Below are 16,078 nucleotides of genomic sequence, written 5' to 3' on the forward strand. Positions count from 1 at the left end.
GTCCGTGACTTCCCTGGTGGCACAGTGGTTAAGAATCTGCCTGCTCATGCAGGGGACACAGGTTCGAGCCCTGGTCCGGGAGGATCCCACATGCTGCAGAGCACCACAACTACTGAGCCTGTACTCTAGAGCCCGTGAGCCACAACTACTGAGCCTGCCTGCCACAACTACTGAAGCCTGCGCACCTAGAACCTGTGCTCTGCAACGAGAGAAGCGACCGCAGTGAGAAGCCCGCACACCACAATGAAGAGTAGTCCCCACTTGCCACAACTAGAGAAAGCCCGTGTGCAGCGTTGAAGACCCAACACAGCCAAAAATAAATAAATAAATAAAATAAATTGATTAAAAAAAAGCAGCTGGTCCAAGTTCATACTAACTTGCTAGGACTTCATATAAAAAAAGAATATAAAATATCTCATTAATAATTGTTTATATTGACTTCATGTTGAAATGATAATGTTTTGGGTTGATGGGTTTAAATAAAATATATTATTAAAATTAATTATACTATTTACTTTTTATTAGAAAATTTGAAATTACAGGTATGGCTCTCCCCTAACTGGACATCTTGCCACAGTTGCTCAGGACTCTAAGAGCTGGCACAGGTTCTGGGGTGTGTGAATGGACTGCCTATTCCTGGTGGGAGCCCTTTTGCCATTTTTTAAGGGTCTTAGGCAATTTCTTTCAGTGTCTCAGTGATGTGACCTCTGAGTCATGGCCATGACATCTATTGTCCACGCAACAGTCATGTCAGGGCTGCTCTGGGAGCTGGACCCCAAGAGCTTGAGCAAGTCACCCACCCTTCTCAACCTCATCTGTGAAACAGAGTTAGATCGAGGATCAACAGTGAATAGTTAGGGCACATTGCAGGGGTCTCATAACTCCTATCCTTATTTAGGATAACTGGAGGATGAGGAAACAGAAAACAAAACCATGTATATATATATATATATATATATATACTTTAATCGCCAGTTTTTCTTTTCTCTGAAAGTGTACGGATGTTGGGATGAGAAAGCAAGATGAGAAGGCCACACAATATTATCAGCAGTGCTTATCTGACAGGCAGTAATTTGCATTTGAATTTTGGAGGAATTTTATTTTCTCAGTTCTAAGTTCTGTTCCCTGGTTTTCTATGTGCACTGTAATTATCGGAACAGAACAGGACAGTTGACTGTCTGCGTGCACTAAAGGGAGTACATGGCTGCCTTGCTGAAAGCCCATCTCCTGCCATCAGTGCACGTGCAAACACTGATTGTTTACAGTTCAGAATCTGGTGGTCCTGAAAGACAGTTCAATTGAAAATAAACTTGACCACATTTTGATATGATTGACAAGGATGTAGAGGTAGCAAAGAGAGCCGCAAGGTCTGTGCGGGCTGATCACTCAGCATAGGATAGAGATTTGACACCCTCCTCGAGGGTGTCAAATCGGATGCAGGTGTGTGACAAAGGGGACATTTTATGCAAGTTCCTGGTAGAACGGCCTTATTATCGCACTAAAATGGAGGTAATGAGGAAGGAATAGTTGACCAGAGAGAACAGCATGGAAGGACCTGCCTAACATAGTGATGAGTGGTGACTTTTTTATTATGCTCTCTGGGCCTCAGCCATATGAGATCATAGAAATGAGAGATGGAAAAGACCTCCTGTATTAGGTCATCCAGCCCATCCCCTCCAGAGCTGACTGACCCCACAGTGTGCTTTCCAGAGCTCCGTCCAGTTTTTCAAGTGACTCAACTGATGGAGTTTCCACCAGCTCCCAGAAGGTGCAGAAAGGTGGTGTCTGAGACAGCTAACTTGGATCTGGATTTATTCTTTCTCATGACGAAGATCCCAGCGATGATGCTTTGTTCAAAGAGAGATGTGGGGGTGAATCCCACCTCTGTCACTAGCTTGCGGATGACTGCGGATGACCCCAGCTCACCTCATCTCCACATCCCCCTCCAAAAGTGGGGGTGCTTTGCTGGGCTCCTTCAGTCTGAGTGTTCTAAGACTTGGCGGCGGCACCTTACATAGCACTTTATGGTTTTCACAGCTTGTTCACATTTGTGATCTCATTTGAGCCTCACCGTTCTTAGGGCAGGAGTTGATCTTATTATTCTCCTGGCCATCTCCCTGCCTTTATTGTTTCTTGTTAATCAGATGAAGCAGTTCTTCCAGGCAGTGGGTGCTGGGCCAGGTGGTCAGGCATTCCTTTTGATTCTAAGCACAGAGCTGCTTCCATTTGACCTCACGGGTACTATTATGCCTTCTGAGACACCACACGGGTACAGTTTACTCTCCTTGAGGTGTGGCCTCCTTTCCCGGCAGTAGCACTGCTCAGGATTGTCCCAGGCCACCTGTGGAACCTAGAGCTTTCTTGCCTGTGTCACCTGGTGGGACCTCTGGGAGCAGGGGGCAGGATTTCAGTGTGGAGTATGATATATTATCAGTAGATTGCACTTGGGGTCCTCTGAGGTGGTCACCCAGGCTGTTCACTAGTAACATCCATCCCTGTGTGATAAAGGACTTTGAATGGCTCTGTAGGCAGGTTCATCCACTGGGAGTTAGTAAGCAGGGCACCAAGGGCTCATCTTAATAATTCAGATTCTGCAGTTCCTTTTTCTTGACCTAACCAATGATCTGAAACTTTCCCTAAAAGAAAAGAGGTATTAACATTCATTGCAAGTAGTTGGTCATTAAGATTTCTCTTAAAATCATTACTTTTTGTTTCGGCTTGGGGATATTAAATTTTTAAACCAAGGTTCAGTAAGTATGTAATTAAAGTGCATTTCACAATGCAACTAGTCCCAATAGAATTGTAATACAGTGCTGCTCTTAACTAGTTTATGAAACTGTATGAAGTATGACATGAGTCACAGAAATGGGGACGAGGAGCTGCCATCCAGCCTGGTCGGCTCCCTTGGTCTAGCCATGCTGGAGCAGCCCTCCATGCTGTGGGCGCCATCCTCCCCTGTGGCATCACTGTGTGTTTATGGCATTTCTGAGTGTCCTCCACGTGTCTGTGCCCACAGATATCCTTTTTGCCTCTCCACAGAACCCTGCCGTCTCCCAGTTTTTCTCAGTAGGCCCACGGGGTTATGTTGTGTAACTGCTTCATCACCTTGGGTTATTTGTGCTGTGTTTTGTTCTGCCTTTTGTATTTGTATGTGAAATATTTCAAACATGTAGACAAAAAAGTGTTTTGCCTTTCTTCTTAAATTTTGTTTTTCCAGCTTCAGTCTGCAGTTAGGCACTTGGATGCAGAAAGGTAATGAAAACAATGATTGGGTGAGAGCTGGAACTCAGATCTGAGTTGTAGGATCCAGATCCCTGGTTCTGCCCTGTGCTGCTACTGTTTGCAGGAATTCCACGTGGATGTGGTAACATTCCCAGCAAGGCTGTCAGGGTTGGTGAAACAGCAAACCGTGGGTTGGAAACAGCAGTGCCGCAGGGGTGCATCTCCTGGGGCTGTGTGGTCAGTCTCCTTGCTTATGGCTTGGAGCAGGGCCAGAGAGCAAATACATCATCTTCCAACAGCTCTACCTCACTGAAGGTCAGTGCCAGAAAGTGGCAGAACTGAGACCCAAACCCAGGGTCAGAGCTGCAAGCTCTGGCTCTGCTCAGAGTGTTCATCATTCCCATTGACTTACAAATTTTCTGTAATTTTCTTGTAATTTTACAAGTACTGTAAAAATAACGGAAAGAAATATTGTCTGTTTTTGAGAGTATAAGAAAAGGCACCCCTCCTATCATTTGTACTTCCCTTGCAGATCCTGAGGAAACTAAAAGATCTCGCGTTGGATGCCGAATCAGAGCTGGAGAGACAGGATGAGGCCTTGGATGGCATCACTGCAGCTGTGGACCGGACAACCTTAACCATTGACAAGCATAATCGACGAGTGAAAAAACTGACCTAGAAGGACAAGAAAGCATAGAGGTGACTGCTTTTGTTGAGAATCACTTCTCTGAGTACGTTGTTCTCAACTCCTGCATGCTTCCTTTGAGATGAAGACCCCAGGAAGTCATTCCAAGCGCCCTGCCCCAGGAGGTGCACAGCTGCCTCAGGGTGAAGGGCTGCTTTTGACAGCTGTGAGCAGCTTAGCTTGGGGTGATTGTGGCTTCCACCAAGGGATTCCCTTGCAGGGAGCTGAAAGTGCAGCTGAAGGAGAGGAGTTCTGCCTGCAAATACAGCGAGCCACTTCCTCCCAAGGCCCTCTCGGGCTGCTTGTGGAGTCAGGAGCACACACGCATTCAAACATGGGCTGAGCCCTATTGAGGTGGCCACGACAGCAAGGTGGCTCTTCATTCTGAGGGTGGGCCGCACCCAGCACTCAGGGACCACTTTGCTTGGCCACAATCCCAGGTCTCCAGTGGCACAACTAGCTGCATTTTCATCCTTTTTCCACTCTTGATAAGCATAAAAAGGTTGGTTTAAGTCTCTGTGAAAGAAATCTACTTATTTCTAACCCTCTGCCTATCTGAACACTCTAGGCATATCCTACGTCAGCAAAATCTCTTCTCCAGGATCACATTCAGGTCTGAGCCTGCCTCTCCTACATGGGCTGCTCAGCACAGACCCCACTGCCTTCACTTTGTTCCATTTTTCTTTGGTGAACAGGTCAGTTTCTTTTTGGTTGTATTATAATTTCTAACCAAAGCTGAGTCTAGTATACCTCAAGGTCATCCTATAAGCACCTGAAATATTTTCACTGCTCAGTTTTTAGTCAAACATGAAAATAGTACATACTGCACCTATTTTAAAAAGTGTTAATTTTTGCTTTTTTGACCCATTTCTACCCAGAAACAAAAGAGAAATGCTAGCTTTAGAATATTTTTTGAAGCTATGCGTTGATGCTGCTTTTTGCTTGGTTTTGGGTATCTTAGTGTGTCCCTGGGAGAGCCCCTCATGGGGAGACAAGAGGAAAGTAGAGAAGTGGGTGACCTCCCCCGATTCTCACAACAAGCCACCTCCAGACTGCTTTGAAATAGCATCCCAAAGAACCTTGCTCACTTAGACCTTGTAGAGATGTTACTTTGAAGCGCGTTTCCTACAGCCCTCCTGGGATGGCGCTCGCAAGCCCTGTGCTGCCCTGCTGCACCACTCCACGTGCATACTAAGTCCTGGATCGTTTTAAGAATTAATTCACAGATGCAGTGTAAGTTTTCTGGGGCTGCCCCAACAAAGTACCACAAACAGGAGGCTTACAACAATAGGAATGTACTTCCGGAGGCCAGAAGTCCAGGATCGAGGTGTAGGCAGGCTGTGCTCCTTCTGGAGGCTCTAGGAGAGGATCATTCCTGCCACTTCTAGTTGCTGGTACCTCCATGTATCCCTGAGCTTATGGCCACATCACCCCAATCTCTGCCTCCATCGTCATGTGGCCATCTTCCTGTGTTTCTGTGTCTCAAATCTCCCTCTCCTCTCTCTTACAAGGATCCATCCTAATCCAAGGTCATCTTATCTTGAGATCCTTACCTTGATGACATCTACAGAGACCCCATTTCCAGATAAGGTCACATTCAGAGGTTCCCAGTGAGTATGAATTTTGGGTCACCTAGGGATGCCCAGCCTTGTCATAGCTGACCCATTCCAAAAAGACATGGAAAGTAGCACTTTTAGAAAGTAATGTTCATAGGAGTCTTTCAGTTCTTTCCTGTTTTGCAATTTGGTATATTATATTCCTAGTCTCTGTTTGTCTTACTTGGTTAGTACTTACCAACTTCCAAAATGACGGGTGGACCTGTTCTGTCAAGGTTTCTCACGCTAATGCAGCATGTGAGCAGTTTGCTCTTGACCTTTCCTGGCACATCAAGTGATGGAGCTCTTGGAGCTCATGGTCCTTCCAGGGGGTCTGAGCCCCATGCAGCCCCTTCTAGTGCTTGATGACAAGGAGGTCGGGGAGGACATGGCAGGTGTGAAGATGTGTCAGCAAGGACAGTTATTGAGAGCTCATGCCTAAAGGCAGCGGCAGCTGGATCACATCCCTAGGGAACTTGGAGGAATGCTGGAGGAAAGGCAGCTCGTGCCCTGGGCACAGGGCAAGTGCAGGTGTGCAGGCTGCGCCCAAATACTGTAGCTTCTCACAGCAGCCCATGAAGAGTGAGTTCCCCTGAGGTAGAGTATGTGGTTCTCACCGTGGCCACACACTGGGCTCATGCCAGGAACTCAGAAGATACAAACACACACGCACACACACGTGCACTGACCCCAGACCCCTCAGTCAGAATCTCTGAGGGTATATACATTACCCAGATGTTTCTAATGAGCAGAAGGGGAAGATCCACAGGCCAGGTGACTTACTGCCACTAGACCTGCTCTCTCTCTACATCTAGCTCTAGAGAGCCCTGAACAGCTGAAATGAAAACGAATCTGTCCCACTCATGATGCTCTTCTGAATCCAGGTGGGCACTGCTCAGGAGTTCCCAGTGCAGCCTCCAGCAGCCAGCCAGCCTCTGCTTGTCCTGAAAACAGATACCACCCAGCACTCATGTGGCATCAGGGCTGTACACACCTCGGCTGCTAACAGGCCTCTGGAAAGCAGGGGGCCAGGGCTCTTGGTGATCCCTCGCCAGGAGCAAGCCCTGAGCTCTCTGGGCCTCACGCTCTCCTAATCCATCACCTGGGGATGCATAAAGCCCAGACACTCTGGGCATGAAGGTGTGTGGTACAGAAGACATTGTACTGCTAGAGGATTATTCTCTGGGCCTTTTCTCTCCCATGAATAGTTAAATTGATAGAGACTATGGTCTGTTTATGTGGAGACTTAGAGTGTAAAAAAAAAAAAGGCCATCAAGGGCCATTTTATGCTATTTTTTTTAACCTTGGCCCTAGAGTTAACTTTTTTAACCTTAAACCCTTCCAGTAGCAGAAAATCCATGTGCCAAACTGTTAGTCACCAAGGCTGAAACAAAATTGCCAGGAACCGTATAACACCAGGCATTGATTCCCACGGCACACTGATTCCCCACCCCAGGTGCACTAATTCCACCTCCCATTGCTCCCTCAACTTATGGTGCACTGACTCTGCCTCCACACTTCAGACATGGGAAGGACACGAGGGGGAACAGATATTATGATGCTCCTAGAAGCAGTACCAGGGGAAGGAGATGAGCAGGTAGGCTGGTGATCTCTCCTGCCATCCTCAGGCAGCCCAGGTGGTAAGTGCCGTGATGGTTAGAACCAAGTGGATCCCATCAGGTGAGTAGACCCTTTGGAGAGTGGCAGGAAGGGCACACTGAGCCTGTTGGCATCATCATTGCTGGTGTTTGGATCAGGACCTATTGTGTCTCCTGTTTTGTTTTTTACTTTCCTGATGTGGAGTATGTCCTCTAACATTGACATTAGGTTTACGTGTGGGGTCAGGCTCACCCACATGAGTACCAAACTCTATTTGCCGCTGTTTAGCCTGTGACTGAGGGAATTATGAGGGGATTATGTTAGTTTGTTGTCACCCCATAAGGTGTTTGTACTTCCTAAAACATGTAACACTTTGAGCTCAGTTTTACACTCTGTAGAGGTGGGCAGAATACAAGACCCACGTCTGATGCAGCTGTGAGACCAATATTGAGCTGAAATGAAACTGCTTTGACATTTCATCAAAAATGGCTGATCCTTTTGTTTGTTTTGTTTCTATATAAGGGTCAGGTAGAAAATATTTCATCTTTCAAGCCATATGGTGTCTGTTGTGAACAAATGGCCATGCTATGTTCCAGTAAAACTACCTGTGAGATTAGAATTTCATGTATGTCATGTGTCCTGAAATGTTATTCTTGTTTTGATTTTCTTCGTTCAACCATTTGAAAATTCAGACATGTCCTTAGCTTGCAGACCATAGGAGAACAGACTGCAGGGCTTTGTAGTCACCTGCCCAGGTGGGTGTGTTCCTTTTGAGGTTTCACATAAAGTTCTCCAGCATTGTCTGTCCTGGAGGGCAACTTACTTCCCTCCTCAGCCCCAAACTCAAGCATGGCCTGAGCTCTTCACATGCCACTGCTGCTGGTGGCCAAAGCTGAGCCTAGGGTTGCGGCTGGGAGGGTTCTGGGTATTTTTGCCATAAAAAATAAAAAGGGCATAATGAAAAAGACAAAAATGGCATAATGAAACATGAAAAATTAATGACAAAATCTTTAAAAGATTTTATTATGGGAAAATGAAAATACTAAACATATTTTAATACAATTAAAATGTGTGTAGATTCATGGTTATAGTTGTATTTGGGTATAACTTAGAGGAAGTGATGATACTTCCTTTCTCAAAGTCAGTCATTAGGGATTCAGGATCTAATGTCAGTTGTAAGTTCTTTACGATATAAAAAAATCTGTTGTCTCTTCAGATTTTTCTGGAAGTAAAATAACAGATGAAGGATGCTATTTCTTATCAATATATTTCTTGTGTATAACTGGTAGTACATATCTGGACTACATTTAAATGTTCCATCACATGTCCAGTTCTTATATTTAACCAAATCATCTAGCAAGATCTGTGCCAAATGCCAAAATTCTGGTTACATCATGTACTCCGCTATCAAATAGCAAAAACGTTTCACCATTTTCAAGAAACTTATGCTCATCAGGAATCATGTAACCATTTATTTTTGTGAGGGATAGGAGGTCCTAGATTCTTCTTTTCCCTCCAACTTCTAATATTGCATAAGTTTGGTAAAGAAAGCAGAGAACAAGCTGCCATATCTAAATTAGCTAAATAATCGATAATTAATGCCCTCAAAGACTGTTGTGAATTAGTTACTTTATCTTTTATGGCACAGTTGCCGTACAGCCAATTAGTTGTGTGACCGAAATGCTTGCAGCAAAGATGCTTACAGCAAACATACCGGTCATAGGCTGGGAGACCCCTACCACCTTGTTTCTTGACTGTGCTCAGCTGTTCAGAGCCTCAAAGCCTGCACTGATGGCACAAAGTCAGTCCTGTTCCTTTTAAAGGCAGAAACAGGAAATTGTAGAGAGAGGGGAGTGAGATGGGAAATGGCAGGTACTGGTTTCCACAAGTGATCTTCTCTGGAGGCCCCAAATCAGCACACACACAAATTTTAGGAGAGAGGAAAAAACAAAAGTCAATCCTTGAGGGCTTCCCTGGTGGCGGAGTGGTTGAGAGTCCGCCTGCCGATGCAGGGGACACGGGTTCGTGCCCCGGTCTGGGAAGATCCCACATGCCGCGGAGCAGCTAGGCCTGTGAGCCATGGCCGCTGAGCCTGCGTGTCCGGAGCCTGTGCTCTGCAATGGGAGAGGCCACAACAGTGAGAGGCCCGCGTACCGCAAAAAAAAAATAAAAAATAAAAAAGTCAATCCTTGAGACATTTTCAAATAACACAGGGAACTCAACTATATGCAGTCAGTTGGGGTGGGGGCTTTGGTTTTGGGTTTGATGAAATGGCCTCTTGGAGACACTTGTATTGATTGGGGCCTCAACCCTGGCATGAGACTACACGACAAGCAGGTGCCTCCAAGGCCCCACTGGTCTCACCTGTGAGGAGCCCTCTCCCCTTTCACTGATCCCAGTTTAATTATTAGCTATGGGTTTGAATAAAACTTGAAACACTTGCAAGTTGTAATCAGTTTTCACATTTGCAACTGATTTCCACAGCCACATAATATCTCAAGCTTTTGGCACCCATCTGGAAACTAAGAACAGCAGTGGGTTTGCTCAGGAGGTAATTTTCCCTGATTCATTTTGAAAGTGAAAAGTCACAGGGTTGGTCCTTCAGCTAGGGTGGTCCTGCTTCCCAAAAGGACTGCTCAGTCTCATCCCTCAGCTTCCTCAGTGAGAAGTAGACTGGCATGGGCAGAGTGGGGAAGGCATAGATTCAGAGACAGCAGGAGCTGCTCGCCAGCCCAGGAGAGCCATTCAGGGGACACATGCAGTGTCCAGGTGAGGAGACCCAGGCTGCAGGGGTGGGGAGCTATGAGCAGGACCATGGCCAAGGCTGTGTTCTGTGGGCCTGACTCATGTCCTGGGCTCTCGCTGGTTAGGCAACCGAGTCCAGGCCATCCCATCATGAGTGGCTACTGTCCTGGGGGGCACTGGTGCTGCACTAACTGTCCAACATGTTCTCCCACCAGGTCTGAAGCAGAACTTGTTCCTCAGAGCCCTCTGGATTTTACTCTTATCACCTATCACAACCTCTGCCCCTTTGTCTCACCCTGGGGAGGCAAGTGTGAGCTAGGGAATGGGCAACTCACTTCCCCCATCTATCCCTTCTGGAAGTCGGAGGGTTAGGGAGATCTAGGGCATGTTTCCTAGAATGAGTAAAGGGCAGGGTGCAGAAACCCAGCTGTACATGAAGGAGGGTCAGGGCCTCACAGGTGTCCCAGGATGCCTCTTTCTCCACACTCTTAGGCTGCTTCCACCCATCAGCAGTGGCTGTTCTGTTCCCACGCCTGGCCCATGGAGCTGGTGCTGAGAGATTAATGAGGCTGGCCGTTTTTTAGAGGCTCAGGGCAGATGCCTTGGAAAGGGGTGGGAGGTGGGGTGCAGCCATTGGGCTCCCACACCATGGAAGGTGAGGAAAAGCAGAGAATGCACAGCCTTGTGAAGTCCCTTGGGTGTAGTTGTTTGGACCTTGCGCTGCATTTTCCAATGGAAATGACGCTCTAGAGGGCAGTCTGTTTCCTAATGTGATGGCAGCATTGAGATGCACAGCATGGGAATGAAGATGATAGGGATGGGTCAGAGGGCAAGGCCAGGGATCCCATTCCCAAGTGCCCAGTAAGTGGGTCATCTGTGAATCAAACACTCAAGTCTGCTCATGTGTGCTTGCCTTGCTCTGAGTGCTTACCTTGCTCTGAGTGCTTACAGAAGCTCCCCAGAGGGGAGCTCTGTTTACCTTTCTTATGGGCAAGGAAACAAACACCTAACTCCCACCCAGGGTCTGCACTCAAGCCTCTGGGGGCTGCTGAGATCCTGACTGCCCAACAGGAGCAAACCCACAGGAAGGACTGTGGGGAGAAGGGAAAGTGTCCCAGGTCGTGGGTGTGGTCTGGATGAGCCAGGGTTACTTACAGATCCAAACCCACCCATTTATGCCCCATCTCATAGAAAACTGGTTTCTTTTCGGAAGCAGTAGCTGCCTGCTAAACTTTCAGACCACCTTTCTTACCAATTGGCTTGTTCATGTAGGACATTGCCTTGGTGCAGGAGGGTCACAGAGAGGGGTTGAAGCAGTAGCTGGGGAGGCGGTGAGATGCCCTCTGGGACACTCACTGTCCTGATCCCTCCAGCTTAACCCCAAATCAGGAGGTGCCTGAACCTGGAGCCTCACTCACTCTGTGTGCTTGCTGGAGTGTGCGGTCATGAGGAAAGACACCATTGCATCTTGTTCAAGCCCACTCTGACCTCTGGGTCCTATGAAGTAAGCACTCTGCCCTCTTGGCATCATAAGCTAGCCTGAGGCTGCTCACAGCTCGACCCACTCTTGCTTGCTTAGCTCTCCCTTGTCACACTGCCCAGCACAGAAACATCATCATGGGTGGGGTCTCCCTGTTACTCTGCCCTCAGGGTCCACAGACCTCAGCATGGGTGGGTTCTCCCCATCACCCAGCCCTTCACTCTTACCAGACCTTACAGCATGGAGTAGGGTCTCCCCCTCACCTGGCCTGGCTGCAAACTGTACAAAAGAGCAGATGGAGGTGTATGATCTTCCTGGGGCTGCTATAACAAAATACCACGAACTGGGTGTCTTGAAACACCAGAATTTAAGCTCTCACAATTCTGGAGGTCAGAATTCTGAAATCAAGGTGTCGGCAGGGCCCTGCTCTCCTCAGAGGCTCTAGGGGAGAATTCTTTCGCCTTTCCACCTTCTGAGGCTACGTCTCTCCATTTCCACTGCATCTTCGCATTGCCTCTTCCTCTTCTGTGTGTCTGTCTCAAAATTCCCACTGCCTCTGTCCTATAAGGACACTTGTCAGTGGATTTAGCATCCACCAGGCAATCCCGCGTGATCTGCTCATCTTAAGATTCTTAACCTAACTGCATATGTAGAGACACATTTTCCAAGTAGGTCATATTTACAGGTTCCTGGAATTAGGATTGGACATATCTTTTGAGGGCAACAGTTCAGCCTATTATAGTCTGCCTGCTGTTCCTCCTAAATTCACATTCATCCCGCATACAAAATACATTCACTCCATCCCAACATCTCCAAGAGTCTCAACCCATTATATAACAGCTCTTCATCCAAAATCTCATCTAAATATCATCAGCTCTGATCTCATCATCTGAATCATCTAAATCCAGTATTGGTGAGACTCTTGGTATGGTCCTTCTGGGGCAAAATTCCTCTCCATCTCTGATCTGTGAAACCAGAAAACAAATTATCTGCTTCCAAAATACAGTGGTGGGACAAGCATGTGATACATGACAGACTGTTCCTACTCCAAAAGGTTGGGGGAGGAGAGGGGGAGTGGAAGTTAGGAAGGGTCACCAGAGTTGCTTGTTTCCTGTCTGGCATGTGAGGAGCTGGGAAGTCCCTACTCCATCCTAACAACAATTTAAAAACTGAACAGACAGAAAATGAACAACCCTTCTTGGATCCATTAAAGAAGTGAGTTCACAGGGCAAACTTCCTAACTCATTCTAGGAGGCCAGCATTTCCTTAATACAAAACCAGACAAAGGCATTACAGGAAAACTACAGACCAATATTTCTCATGACCATAGATGCAAAAACCCTCAACAAAATATTAGCAAACCAAATCAACAATGCATAAAATGATTACACACAATGACCAAGTGGGATTTATCCCATGTTTGCAAGGCTAGTTTAACATTCAAAAAACAATCAATATAGTCCATCACATCAACAGACTAAAGAATGAAAATCACATGATCATATCAATAGATATAGAAAAAGCATATGATAAAATCCAATATTCATGATAAAAACAGCAAGCTAGGAACAGAGGGGAGATTTCTCAACTTCATAAGGAACATCTACAAAAAAATCTACAGCAAATATCATAATGGTGAAAAACTAGACGTTTTCCTGCTAGAATCAGGAACAAGACAAAGGTGTTCCTTCTCACCCTTTTCAACATTGTACTGAAAGCTAATGCAATAAGATAAGAAAAAGAAAAGTATACTGATTGGGAAGGAAAAAATAAAACTTTATGCTTGCAGAGAATATGATTGTCTATGTAGAAAATCTGATAGAATTGACCAAAAAAACCCAAACAATCTGCTGGAACTAATAAACCATTATAGCAAATTTGCAGGATACAATGTTAATATACAAAAGTCACTTTCCTATATACTGTTGATGAACATGTGTAATTTGAAATTAAAAACAACGTCATTTGCATTAGCACCCCTCCAAATGAAATACTTAGGTAGAAATCTAAAAAAATATGTACAAGATCTCTATGAGAAAAACTACAAAATACTAATGAAAGAAATCAAAGAAGAGCTAAATAGATATTCTATGTTCATGGATAGGAAGACTCAATATTGTCAAGATGTCAGTATTTCCCAACTAGATCTATAAATTCAATGCAATTCCAATCAAAATCCCAGTAAATCATTGCGTGGATGTCAACAAACTGATTCTAAAGTTTATCTGGAGAGGCAAAAGACTCAGAATAGGTGACTTAATATTCAATGAGAAGAACAGAGTCAGAGCATAACCTGACTTCAAGACTACTATAATGCTGTAGTAATCAAGACAGTGTGGTATTGGTGAAAAAATAGACAAATAAGTGAAACAGAATAGACAGCCCAGAAGTAGACTCACATGCATATAGTCAATGGATCTTTGATAAAAGGGCAAAGGCAATACAATGGAGCAAATATAGTCTTTTCAACAAATGGTGCTGGAACAACTGGACATCCACATGCAAAAATAAAAAATATGAATCTAGGCACATACCTTACATCCTTCACAAAAATTAACTCAAAATGGATCATAGGCCTAAATGTAAAACATGAAACTATACCTAGAAGATAACATAGGAGAAAACCTAGATGATCTTGGGTATAGTGTTGCCTTTTAGATACAACACCAAAGTCATGATCCATGGAAGAAATAACTGATAAGTTGGACTTCATTAAAATTTAAATTGTCTGCTCTGTGAAAGATACTGTCAAGAGAATGACAAGTCAAGCCACAGAATGGGAGAAAATATTTGCAAAAGACATACCTGATAAGGACTGTTATCCAAAGGACTGAATGAACAAACTGCGGAGCATCTAGACAATGGAATGTTAGCACTAAAAAGAAATGAGCTATCAAGTCATGAAAAGACATGGAAGACCCTTAAATGTGTATTACTAAGTGAAAGAAAACAATATGAGAAGGCTACATACTATACGATTCCAACAATATGATGTTCTGGAAAAGTCAAGACCGTGGAGACAGTAAGAAGACCAATGGTTTCCAGGGATTTCAGGGAGAAAGGGATGGATAGGCAGAGCACAGAGGGTTTTTAGGGCAGTGAAACTACTCCGTATGATACAAACATAATAATGGTTATATTTGTCAAAACCCATAGAATATAACACCAAGAGTGAACCCTAATGTAAACTATGGACTTTGGGTGGTAATGATGTGTCAGTGTAAGCTTATCGATTATAACATATGTACCCCTCTGTTGTGGGATTTTGGTAGTGGGAGACACTCTGTGTATGTAGGGACAGGGAGTACCATCTCTATACCTTGCACTCAATTTTGCTGCATAAATCTGCTCTAAGAAAGAAAGACTACTTAAAAAAAAAAAAAAAGGGAAAGGAGGGAAGGAGAGAGGGAGGTAAAGGAAGGAATGAAAGCAGTCTCCAGTCCCAAGCAATACTAAAATCCAGTAAAGTCCTTTCAGTTTCAAGACCTGAGAATAATCCTCTGTGATTCAAGGCTTCGCCCTCTGGGCCCAACTCCACTCTTGGAGTCGTTCTTCCTTTTTCTTGAAGGATAGAACATGTCAACAGCTCAGTAGTCCTATCAGCCTGTTTGCTGCCTGTAGAATTTCAGAAGTCCAACAGCCCTTTTTTCGCTCCATCCCTTTCAGTTTAAGCTGTCAGTGTTTCTGCTGATTAACATTCTCAAAAAACTTGTGGGTTGCCTGTGTTTGTCATGGGGATCCACACCATAGACAAGAAGATCCTCCATAGATCCTTCCTGGGTAACACCATCTCTATTCCTGGCTTCTGCTGAGATGGTTGAGTGCATCCATGAGGTCACACCCTTAATCTCTTCAGCCACACTGTTGGCTTTCTCACCAGTGCACACTTTCCCAACCATGAATCTCCTAATTTTAGCCTCTTTTGCTATCTGAACAGGCTGAGAATTTCCCAAATCATCAGGTGCTCATCATTTCTGTTAGTTCCTTCCTCAATTTATCTCTTCCCTCTCAAATGTTACTGTAAACAGCCAGGAGGTACCAGGCTACACCTTCAAAACTTTGCTTAGAAATCTATCTCTTCATGTTCATTTACAAGTTATGCTTTCCACCCAACAGTAGAATACAGTTCAGCTGAGTTCTCTGCCACTTTATAATAAGTTTCCTCCAGTTTCCAATAACATGTTACTCATTTCCTTCTGAGCACTCACTGGCAGAGTTTTTAACATCCATATTTCTACTAATAGTCTATTCAAGGCAGTTTAGGCTTTTTCTATCACGTGTCTCAAAACTTTTCAAGGCATTACCTAATTCTAAAGCCACTTCCTTATTTTTAGGTATTTGTTGCAGTGGCACCCCACTCCTGGGTAATAGAATCTGTATTTGTTTCCCGGGACCATAACAAAGTACTACGAACTGGGTGGCTTGAAACAACAGAAAGTTACTCTCATAGTTTCGGAGGCCAGAATTCTGAAATCAGGGTGTTGGCTGGGCTGCGTCCTCATCTGGGCTCATCTGGGGCTCCAAGCTCATCCAGGTTGTTGGCAGAATTCAGCTCCTTGCAGCAGTGAGACTGAGGTCCTCATTTCCTTTCTGGCTGTCAGCTGGGCCACTCTGAGCCCTTGGAGGTCACCCATGTTCCTTGCCACATGGCCCCTCCATCTTCACACTAGCAGCAGAGGCCAAATCCCTCTCATGCTGTGAGCCTAGGACTCTCCCTTTGCAACCAGCTGGAGAAAACTACTTTTAAAGGAA

At 45.2% G+C, this 16,078-nt stretch overlaps 1 protein-coding gene across 7 annotated transcripts in view; it reads left to right on the top strand.

The window, feature by feature from the left end:
* The window catches only part of SNAP47 (synaptosome associated protein 47), a 100,243-nt gene that overhangs the window by 56,606 nt on the left and 27,559 nt on the right, over positions 1–16,078 (top strand). For 2 of the 7 annotated variants that reach the window (XM_089909839.1, XM_089909836.1), the window contains one exon: positions 53–1,621. In XM_089909839.1, coding sequence (XP_089765965.1) covers positions 53–226 — 174 coding nt within the window. In that variant the 3' untranslated portion in view covers positions 227–1,621. Of the gene's footprint in view, positions 1–52; positions 1,622–3,754; positions 7,730–16,078 lie in introns of those variants that run through there. The other 5 variants (XM_022563298.2, XM_030760572.2, XM_089909838.1 and 2 more) reach the window with 4 other exon arrangements.

Source organism: Delphinapterus leucas, chromosome 3, assembly GCF_059928025.1.
Source record: "Delphinapterus leucas isolate spDelLeu-1000000601 "Yukka" chromosome 3, BTC_Dleu_Yukka2, whole genome shotgun sequence".
Taxonomy (NCBI): domain Eukaryota; kingdom Metazoa; phylum Chordata; class Mammalia; order Artiodactyla; family Monodontidae; genus Delphinapterus; species Delphinapterus leucas.